The 11,283-nt window shown below is 41.2% G+C and overlaps 1 protein-coding gene across 2 annotated transcripts in view; it reads right to left on the bottom strand.

The window, feature by feature from the left end:
* Nucleotides 1–110: 110 nt before the first annotated feature.
* COPG2 (COPI coat complex subunit gamma 2) overlaps nucleotides 111–11,283 on the bottom strand; it is a 40,333-nt gene continuing 29,160 nt past the window's right edge. For both annotated transcript variants that reach the window (XM_043965764.1, XM_043965763.1), the window contains exons 15-24: nucleotides 11,005–11,080; nucleotides 9,253–9,356; nucleotides 8,505–8,630; nucleotides 6,711–6,773; nucleotides 5,606–5,745; nucleotides 4,727–4,898; nucleotides 2,876–2,973; nucleotides 1,610–1,748; nucleotides 1,313–1,411; nucleotides 111–561 (exon numbers count right to left, since the gene is read on the bottom strand). In XM_043965764.1, the coding sequence (XP_043821699.1) occupies nucleotides 431–561; nucleotides 1,313–1,411; nucleotides 1,610–1,748; nucleotides 2,876–2,973; nucleotides 4,727–4,898; nucleotides 5,606–5,745; nucleotides 6,711–6,773; nucleotides 8,505–8,630; nucleotides 9,253–9,356; nucleotides 11,005–11,080 (1,148 nt within the window). In that variant the 3' untranslated portion in view covers nucleotides 111–430. The remainder of the gene's footprint in view (nucleotides 562–1,312; nucleotides 1,412–1,609; nucleotides 1,749–2,875; nucleotides 2,974–4,726; nucleotides 4,899–5,605; nucleotides 5,746–6,710; nucleotides 6,774–8,504; nucleotides 8,631–9,252; nucleotides 9,357–11,004; nucleotides 11,081–11,283) is intronic.

The raw sequence follows: 11,283 nt of genomic DNA, 5'->3' as shown, positions 1-11,283 counted from the left end.
TGCTGAATCCTAGGTTTCATTAGCTACAGTTGCAATGTCTCAGTGAAGCAGGAACATTTATTATTTTAAAGTCTTTTATTAGCAACTTCAAGTATAACAAATTTCAAAACTTGAAACTGGAATAATTGTTTATTTTCTATGAATAAAAATGAATTTTGACAAAAGTGGACTCTGGATTTCTCCTCTCCCCTGTAACAGCCTCCACCAGTTGGGATATATAAGCTCTCAACTCTGCCAGGCGCTTTCAAACACAATAAGTTAGAGAAAGGAATGTAAAGAAGTTGAGCAGTTGGAGTAAAAACAACGTGCATAAGGACAGACACAAGGCCAGACATTTGCTTGGTAGATCTGGCTAGACATTTTTACTTTTCCAAAACCATGAAAAAAGCCAACTGACTGGAGGGTTGCATTACAAAGCTTAAGTAAAAATTTATCCAACTGAAGCTAAGATGACATCAACAGGTGTTTCTTCTTTGCTTCTCACAGTCACCTGCATGGTCACTCCATCTCCTAAGGCCAATCTAGACCTCACCAATAAGTCATAGCCACCTCTGTATACACCTGGGTAAGAAAAGTCAAGAAAGCCACAAGATAGTCAGAACAAGCCAACCTCTTTTCCTCTGTATGAACGCAAAACATAAATGTTTACAATTTTCTTTTTTTGTGTAGGGGAACCAAACATTACCTACATGGACCAAATAATTTTTAAGGTCCCTTCTAGCTCTAAATTGTATGATCAAACACTTAATATGTGTATAGAACCAGGAAGGCACTCAATACTTGTTGCCCCAATTGAGAGCACAAAAAGGGAAGAAAATAGCCAGGGTTATTAGGGTGAAGCCAATGCAAATTTCTTTGGCCAAATAACATTGGGGTGAGCTTACTAATTTCAGAAAATAATTTGCAAATATGAACTAAGGAAACAAGGCCAGTTATTCAAATAACTCAAATGAATTCAAGTGCAGTTGATGAGGCTTCAAATTTTGAAGGGGGTGAACCTAGCCAAAGTTTTTTCCATTAAGAGAGACCTCTCAATTCAACAAACATTTAAGAACCTACCTCATCCTGGTTAACACACAAAATTTAGATGATACTCATGGAACTTAATCTAGGCAGAGGGACGACATACACAAAGCTATATAATAAAATACAAAAATGCATGACAAGTGCAAACAATTCTATTTGAGGTCTGTGTCAGGGAAATCATTGCTTTCTGGAGAAAATATATGAGGCTTCATGGAGAAGATGGCATTTGGATTGGGTTTTTAATTTTATAGTCAATTAAGAATCAGTACATGAAAAATGTTCTTACCTGACAAATACAGTGTGTGGGAATTTTTGTTTTCAGGTACTTTGTCTGACCTCTCACATGGCTGCATGCCCAGAAAGGTGACAATATTATTGACGGCTTCTGTGTTTGGAAGATGTAAGGAAGAGCATTAGAAATGTTATATTTAGACATCTACTTCCTCATCAAGTCTACTCTACTGGAGATAAATTGAAAACAGGTGGAGAAATTCGGGTGGATGAAACTAGAGAGAAAAGTAGCATGGCCCTATGTCAGCTGGGGTTTGATATAGCCTCAAGTCACCAAAGAGGCTAGTCTCACCTTCAAGGGTTTTGGTTGTACTGAGGGCAAAGGTCTCTTCCTTTTCAAAGTTGTCTCCAACCTCCTCCCAGGCTACAGCAAAGTTGGGCTTGAGCACCTTCTGGATGTGGTCAGACATAGACACCTCAAGATCTTCCAGCTGATGGTCAAATAAGACTGGTGTCAGTGGACAAAATTTCTCTAGCACAAAGGGAAACAAGTCAGTAGAAATTCCCAAATTTTCTGTTTACCAGGCACTTAATACTCATTGATAGCAGTTCTACTATAGAGTGGAATGTTGGCAAAGAAAAGGTCAACTCCTAGCACAATATCACAGCATCTCAGAATGAGAAGGAATCTAAGAAGCTGTCTACTAAAACTCATGCCTGAACAAGAAATCTGCCCCCCAGCACCCAACAAACATTTATGAAGGCTGTAGTATGTAAGGCACTAGACAAAACCAGTTTCTAATTCATGTTCACAAGTACAAGGAAAACAGGGAAAAGAGCCCTAATAACTCAGGGGAGAAGGTCAGGGAAGGCAAAGAAAGCCTCCAGCCTGGACCTGAGGCTGAGGAGGGAAGCACTACCCGCTCTGGCAGCCCAGTCTGCTTTTGGATGGCTCCAGTTGTTAGGGAGCTTCTCTTTACACCAAACTTCCCACCCCTTCTCAGTGCTCCCTCATTCTCCATCTGATTTACTTGCATGAATCTGTGGTCTCATCTCTGTGTATGTATGTACTCTTCCTACTGATGAAGACTGCAATTCATCCATGCCGTTTTCCTGTGTGATTCCTCTTCACTTCCTCTAATAAATTAACTTCCACATAACAGCCTTTCACTCTGGAAAGAGCTATCATCATGTCCTTCCCCTTCTCAAGTCTTCTTCATGCTATAACATCCTTCATTGATCCTAGGATGGAGTGGTTTCCAGTTTCTTTACCTTCCTGGTTGCTCTCCATTGATGATCTCCAGTTTGTCAACACGTGCGGTACCATGAAATGAATGAAGTACCTCAGATGAAGTCTGATCAGGGCAGGGTATGTTAGGACTATCACCTCCCTTGTTTTACGCATCATGTTTCTCAATGTAGCATAGTCATACCGACTTTTGGGGTTGCAATGTCACTGAACCACATTCACTGTGCAATATATTAAGGTCTGGATTATCTCCTTCAGCTACAGTGCAACTTGGCCACTCCTGTAAAATGCTGTGAGGTATTCCTAGCAAAAATAAAAACCACCTGCTACCATGAAAGACAAAAGACCATATGTTCAAGTGAAACTCACCACATACTCATCATCATATCCATCTTCATCTGGAATACCAGTATTAGGATCACAGTCCCGAACTGTAAACTTCATTGTGCAGCTAAAGGTGCAAGCAACTGGGGGGGAAAGAAAAGAAAAGCAAACTTGCTTTCATCAAGGGGTTATGGTATCAGGATCTTGCTACCACTAACTTATTATGCATTATGCTATGCTCCAAATAGGTTAGATGCAGTCATCTTGGAAGGAGGTTCTCAAGATGTAGTCTGCAGGTTGGTAAAAAATTTAAGTCACACAACCAAAGAATATAAATACTAATTTGCCACTAAATATTTGTCTACGTTAAGAAGTATGTAAGCAGACAGAAACTGCCACAACAATGGTATAAAAAAGCAATCCAGATTAAAGCACAGAGACAACCAAAGATTTAATGAAAAAAGCAATCTTAGGTGCCATAGAGGAGGATTTACATCCTCTAGCAAATCCCACTCTTAACAGCTTCATAATAAGGCTACAGTTATAACACAGAAAACTCAGGGTTAGGAAAGACCTTGGAGGCCATCCTAGTCCATTGGCACTCAAGCAGCAATCCACTCTCCATGCCTGTATGACAAATGGTCATCGGGCCTCTGCTCAAAGACCTTCAATATGATGGGGAACCTACTATATCCAAAGCAGCCAATCCATTTTTGGCAGCTGTTAAAAGGTTCTTTCCAAATTTTAGCTCAAATCTCTCCAAACATGACAGAACTTGAGAGTTGGAAGGGACCCTAGCAGCCATTTTGTACAATTCATACACAAAGGGATTTCCACTATAACATCTGGCAAATGGTCATCCAAACTCCTCTTGAAGACTTCCAATGAGGGGGCTCTCCCCGCATCCTGAAGGAGGCCATTCCTGCCCTATTCTGGACTGCTCTGTTGAAAAGTTTTTCCTCATGGCAAGCTTAAATCTGACTCTGCATCTTCCACTCACAGCTCATAATTCTTCCCACTGGGGCAAGCGCAGTAAGTCAAATCCCCTTTCCAAAGTTAAACAGTGTTTTATGATGTACAGATTATACTGTAGGCTTTTCAAGGGAAGGAACAGAATGGAACACAGAGCTTGAGGTAATTCACCCTATGCTGGTGAACAGAAATACTCCTTTAAAAAGGGAGAATTCAGAAGCTCCCTGAAAGGAGAAACTTAACCTTTTTTGTGTCATGGATTCCGTCTCAAAATAATGTTTTTGATGACATAAAATACACAGGATTGCAAAGGAAACCAATACATAGAGATACAGTCAGCAAAACAAACAAAAAAACTCCAAGCTCACAGGCCTCCAGGCAAGAACTCCTGCTTTAGAAAGATCCAGAAGTTGGCTTAAGATACAGTTTGAGAGAAAGCTCAGTATAAAAGTGAGGAAAGGTCTAACTGATATAAATTTGCATGAGCCCTGAGGGGTCAAACTAGGTGACAGGGTCAGGGCAAGAATAGAAAAGAGCGAATTCAGGAAATGAGATGATGATTTCTGAGGAAGACACGGACAATGAGGTATTTCCACTTGTCTTTCACCTCACACTATGCGATTCACAATTAGGACTTCCTATTCTTGTTTACACTTAAAGTTTTAGCCATTGTTTTGGGAATTTGGACTTTCTGACTACAGTTAGAAGACATACTCCTTAGCAAGCTAGGTCAAGTAAACGCATGTAAACAAACTAGCCATGGCCACTAAGTTCAGTCACCTCCAAATGGAAAGATCCATTTTGGCCACTGGGATCTAACAGAGTAACCCTGAACAGCTAACTACTAGGTTGAATCCTGAACATTTTCCAGCCCACTCCCAAGAGCTCAAATGATGATACTCTTTCTTGTCCCAGGGGCTGTACCTGCGGTAGGGTCATCATCAGGTAGACGAACAAGAGTGTAACATATCCCTGGCTGGTTATAGGTGAGGCTGGGGGCAGGAATGCAGCAGAGCACATCATAGGCATCTGAAGGCTCCATCTGCACTGTCACCTTCTCTAGGAACTGGTCATTGAGGGTGTTTGTACAGTCAAACTGAGAAAACAATAAACAAACAAGTATAAAGATGTCCAAGTTTTCTTTGACAAGAAAGTAACAAGACAAGGATCACCGGAGGGTAAGGTGTTGCTTTCCAGAAATGATCCGCTACCCATTTCCTGCCTGAAACCAACACATTTCCCCTTTAAACCATGTTGTAGCTTTCTCCTCTTGGTGTATCCTTGAGCATTAAGGATTGTTACTGCCCTAGAAATATTTTATGTCATCTCTTTGCTTAAGGCAGTTCTAAAATAAATTAAAATAGGGATAATAAATACTCACACTAGGATTAACATGAGGAAAGTCCTTTATGTAGGAAGCCACAATTATAAGCCTATTTTGCTTCTGTTGAGGACCTCCCACTGTAGAAGGTACAAGTCTCAAAGCTGCACAAAAGTCACTGGTCTCATCATCTTGAAAAGCACATTCCAGGAAGTCTCCATTGAATACACACTGATTTTAAGTCTGTTCTCAACTGAGCCACACTTACCTCTTTTTGGACACTCCACTTTTATACAATCAGGAAATGTTAATGCAGCAAAGAAGGCTTAAAACAAGGAATAGAAGTGATTCTCTTAGACCATTTGTAAAGGTGGAAATGGCACACAGGGCCCCTGAGGAGCTACCTCTCCTATATCAGTGGGGAACTGTCATCTGCTTCCAAGCTTGTCCATTTATCTCTAATGGGACGGCACCTTTCTCACCTGGAATACAATGTGATTGTTGAACATGTGCTTGACACATCGGACAAAATATTCTGTCTCTGCTTCCGTGAGCTGCACAGGCTCAGATGACTTGAATAAAGGCCCGATGTTCTTAAACTCAGGAATGGCAGCCAATTGTTCTGTCCAGGAACAAGGGGGGAAAAAAGGGGGAAGAAAGTGAGAAATAGGGAGAGTTGAAGACATCATTCTTGATGTCACAAGTACCATACCCAGTCTTTCCAAAGCTGATCTCTGCTCTTCCCAAATCCTGTTTTAAGGCATCCAGCTCTTGTACCACATGTGCAATTAGAGAAGCAGCTGGGCCTATCAGTTTGAGGGGGTTCCCAACCCTTTTCCCAAGGTAGGGGAGAGGTGGGTACACAGAAAGAGCCAGTACAACTAGCGAATCTCAGTATGCAATAAAGCACGATGCACTATCACTATGCACTGTACCAGTCCAGACATGCCTCCTTTTCAGGTTTCCTTCTGAAGGGCACCTTCATTCACAGGAGTCAGGGCTTCTCTTAGGCTAGATTAGCACATCTGTTTTTTAAAAAAGTGCCTGGAAAGTTCATTTAATCTAGAGTATGAATATACTCCCAGGGGGGATGGTGGGCAGTCTACCAGGGCCCAATCTGCCCTCCTAATAAAAATGTACTTTTAATTTATCCTGTGCTTTGACGCTGTTAAATTATAACTAGATAAATTCCCTGATCAGAAGCTTCAGTATCTTTCCCTTGAATCCAGAAACCAATTGTAACAATTTAATTCTTCCATTGTCAAGGTAGCACTTCCTAGACAAGCTTGGTAACATTCTTTAGCGAAGCAACCAAACAATAAGAATAACTCTTTCTCTGGAAAATCACAACTTTCATTTTAACCTGGCACCCAGTAGGTGCTTAATAAATGTTTATTGACTGACTGATCTCCTTCTAGTAGACCATAGCAGGAACTTTGTAGCCCCTATTCAGTCACACATAGATTTCCTTCAGGAGGTTATGCAATTTATGATAGAGAATACTAGGGCTTCACTGTATTTGACATGCCTAGGATCCAAAACCCATTCTTTCTATCACGTCTACCTGTTAGAGCCTTTGCCTCATACCTTGAAATATGTCTTGTCTGGAAGGAGCCAACTTCTCTGGCTTACTGGCCACAAGTGTGATTTCTACAAAAATAAGAAGAAATCCTATCAGTATCTATTACACAAGTTTTACAATTCTCCCTACTAAATGAACCAACATCTACTGAGTACCTACTGTGTAAAGTATATTGTGTTAGGTGCTGGAAAGATACAAAATTTGGATAAGACATGGTTCTCGTACTTAGGCAAAACCAAACCCCCCAAACCCCAAGTAAACCCAGTACCATAACACCCAAGATGTTAAAGGGTGAGGTATGACAAGACAAGAGAAAACAGTCAAGGGATATACGCATATATGCATACATAACACAAAATAACATCTAACTGCTTTAGAGAGCTACAAAACCAAGTACTATATAAGGGCCACAGGGAAAAAGGAATAACTGACACAGGGATGATAGAGAAGACATCATGGACAGTTTTATGGGAAAGGTAGTATTTGAAATGGGTTTTAAAGTCTGGATCAGAATTCAACAAGAAAGCAGAGTTAGTTAAGAACAGGGTACATGAGGCAAAGATATAGGCAGGAAAGTTCAGGGGATTGTGGGGGGCAGGGCAGAGTGCTCCAATTTGTATGGAGCATAGAGCACATGACAGGGAACAGGATCATTTAAGACTGCAAGGATAGTGCCAGATTGTGGAGGGCCTTACATGTAAGGTAAAGGAGTCTACCAAATAAAGTTGTTTTTTGTCCATCAAAGAGGACCATGACATTGGGAGGTGATGTCATGGCTTGCAGCGAACTGGATTTAAGTGAGGGAAGGCTGTGCACAGTCACCAGTGCTCTCCTCCAGAGCCATCTGGGTCCAGTGGCAAGATACAGATTGGGATGACTGGAGATAGACCCCAGTGTTTTAAGGCAATGGAGGTTAAGTGACTTTTCCAGGGTCACATAGCTAATAAGTGTCCAAGGTAAGATTTGAACTTAGGTCCTCCCAATCTCAGGGCCAGTGCTCTATCCACTATACCACTTAGTTGCCCCTACCAAATAAAGTTAATGCAGAAGGGAAGCCCTGAAGAATTTGAGCAGAGGTGTAACATAATCATATTTAGACATAAAAGAGAGCTAGTTTCACAGGTACAAGAAAGATGGGCTAGAGAGGGAAAAGGGTAGATTTGGGAGGTCCTGTTAGGAAGTGTTTGTCCAAGCTAGAGAACTGGTAACAAGAGTCTGGCAGTGGGAATAGAGAGAAAGCAGTATTCCCATCACCAGGTAAACTGTGGCAGAGGTAGGACCTGAATCCAGGACTCCTGGTTCCCAAGCTTGTTCTCTACTCAAATATTTTTCCTTTATTTAATTTTCAAGTTGGATGTTTGCTGAATTTATTTTCCGATCCTCTCACTTTTTCCTGCAATATGATCCTCTTGTAGCAAGACTTAAAACCAGAAAAATACAGGATGACAAAACAGCAACCTTTGATCTACTTCTTCCTGCTCCAGGGGATAATAATGCAAGAGCCTATTTTAGATAGTGCCTAACTCAGCTTTAAAGACCCCTCCTGTCGGTCACAACAATCTCTTACTTTCCTGGGTTACATTTCACATTCTTGCGTTGTGTAGCAGAGACTAGGAGATGTAACCAATCCAAGACAAAAAGCCCTATCTACCAACCTAGATCTCAAAGAATGAGGAATGTGGAGTGACGGGAGGAAACAAGTGCATTTGGTATTTGGGACAATGTGCTATTTACAGAACAGACACAGAGCTGACACCGTTCTGTCCAGCAAATGGGCAGCAAGGTGGCTACCGCATTACCTGCTTTCTGTTCAAAGATAGGAGCAGTAGCAAGAGGGACGGACTTCAGGTCAAAGGGCTTCTCTGAAGGCGCCAATGTGTACTGGTGCAAGGCTTTTTCCATTCCTGGTATTGAGACTGTCAGACCTGTGAAAGAGAGCAGCTTAGCACAGAAGGCCCCAGAATCTGGGCTGGTCACAGAGCAGTGACAGTCACCTGAAGTGGCCTTTAGTGTCAGGCTTGTCTGTTATCAGAGACTTTGTAGCCCAAATAATGAGAAAAATAAAAACAGTTCTACAAAACACACCAGTAAACTCAAATACATGAGCAGAATATGCAGTTTTTACAAAATGGAAATGTCTAGGGTAAGGAAGCCCATTTGACATGACAAATATGAGCAAGGAAAAGAGAAAGTATGCAGATTTTTAACTGGGGAGAGAGAGGGGGCACAAAGAGAAATTCTTAGGACCTTCCCATAGTCTACTTCACTCCAAGGAAGGAGGGGAGCTAAATGGGCATACTTGAAAGACCAGATTCACAAGGACTATCAGACCCCATATTATAAAATTCAGTTAATAAGATAATAACCTCTAGAAACCCATCCATTAAAGGAAACACATTAAGTGTTTCTCCTAAGGAATTCAGCTTTCTGGAACCCTGAGATGATTATATTCAGACTCTTACTGGATTAACACGAGACCTTATACCTCCAAGATAGCATTGGGGACACAGAGACATGTATCTGGCCATGCTCTGGACCCTCACTGACCATTGAAGATGTATGCAGCATTCAGTGCCATCTGCTTCTGCTGCAACACATTCAGATAGAAGGTGGCTCGGTCCCGTACCTCGTCATCAGTATCCATCATACACCTGCCCAGGGGAATCAGATTAGCCATGTCACAGTGCCCCAGGAGGCTCCAAACACTCTTACACCATTCAATTTAGAATGTTCAGACCATTTGTTTTTATCTATATAAAAGCTCAATAACTGCAAACAGTAAATCTCAAAGCCACGATAGAACCTGCATCCTTTTCTGAATTATAGGGCAGTTCCATTATAAAGTGGAGGAAAATTATCAATGGCTGCCTCTATGCATGAGGCAAAAGGATGAATAGATAAAGCAACAAATACATGTCTTGGATGTCCTGACTCTGCCACTGAACCACTAATGTGATCACATACACTACAGTTAAAAAGTCAGGGATGTTTCTTTCCCACAATATGTAGCTAGAGTGCTATATGAAGATGAAAGCAGAAAAAAGTGCCACTATCCTTGAAGAAACGTTAACTGTAAGGTATTGTTATTAATTTGATTCTTAAAAAAAAATTTTTTTTCAAACCAGTCTTCACTGATAAATTAAAACTGATAAACTCACTTGCTTCAAATGAACAAGTGAGTCAAAGGGTAAACAGAAGATTCAGAAAGTGTTATGCTGCAGTAGTTCCATTCTTTATCATCTATGGCTATAACAAATTAATGGTATCCAGAAGTATGATTTTAAAAAATCTACTTTGATGAGTAAATTGTCTCAGGCCTTGTTACTGTTGTTCAGTTGTTCCAAACATGTCTGACTCTCAGGACCCCATTTTGGGGTTTTCTTGGCAAAGTGGTTTGCCATTTCCTTCTCCAGCTCATTTTGGAGATGAGGAAATGGAGGCAAATGGGGTTAAGACTTTCCCAGAGTCACACAGCTACTAAATGTCTGAGGCTGGATTTGAACCCAGGTCTTCCTTACTTCAGGCCATGCACTCTATCTAGTGTGCCACCAAGCTGCCCAAACTGGCCTAGTGTGGTGCCTGAACCTAAACCCTGGGATTAAGAGTCTCATGCTCTACTAATTGAGCTAGCTGGCCCAGGCTTTCCTCCCCTTCAGATAGTAGTCCTGATTATAAAGACTAAGGAATAAAAGTTTAGGTCACGTTCCTAAAGTCACACAAGAGAACCAACCAACAGGGTACCTGTGTTTAGAAGTTCAACTACCATATAAATTTTTTTTTGGGGGGAATGGGGGGGTGGGGGGCAAGGCAATGAGGGTTAAGTGGTCACACAAGCCAAGGTCACACAGATAGTAAGTGTCAATTGTCTGACACCAGATTTGAATGCAAGTCCTCCTGAATCCAGGGCTGGTGCTTTATCCACTAAGTTGCCCAGCTGCCCCCTACCATATACATTTTAATTTAACTCTCCCTGTATCTACTATTTGTATAGTGTGAGTAGAATTCAAGTCATACTTATGTAGTGTGAAGGACAATTTGGGTTCTAAAGGCTATGTCAAAAGAGCATAATCTCTGGAAGGTCTTACCATGTTGAATGGCTATCTTGTCCAGGGAAGAGAAGCTGATGAAATTACATATCCATTCATTACTAAACTATCTACTGTTTGAACATATGTAGGCTGTATGTAATAGAGAAAGGAATGTCCCTGCTGCTGACAACACACCACTCAAGGTCCATAATGCCCCACCATTCAGCAATAGATTTTCCTCCTATAGGAGGACCACAATTCACCTCCTTACCTCTGTAGGAGTACAAGGATGCTTGGAAGAAGGTTTTCATTTTGAGCCCCAAATTTGGCCAAAGCACTAACAGCAGCTGGAGCAAAACAAAAAATTGCCATTAGTTTCCAGAATTAAACAGTGCTGCAAAAATAAACATATCTTTCTTCTTCTGTTCAGTGGCCCAGATTTCACAATTCATCCTAATAGATTTGTTTGCTTTGCTGGGGGATTCTTTACTTTATTTCTTTGCTACACTACAAAGCTTTAAGGGAATTTAGTAGGGCCAAGAGACTAGAA

This window comes from Dromiciops gliroides, chromosome 5 (genome assembly GCF_019393635.1).
Source record: "Dromiciops gliroides isolate mDroGli1 chromosome 5, mDroGli1.pri, whole genome shotgun sequence".
NCBI classification, from domain to species: domain Eukaryota; kingdom Metazoa; phylum Chordata; class Mammalia; order Microbiotheria; family Microbiotheriidae; genus Dromiciops; species Dromiciops gliroides.
Note: the sequence above shows the minus strand (reverse complement) of the source record. Positions and strands in the feature narration are given on the sequence as shown.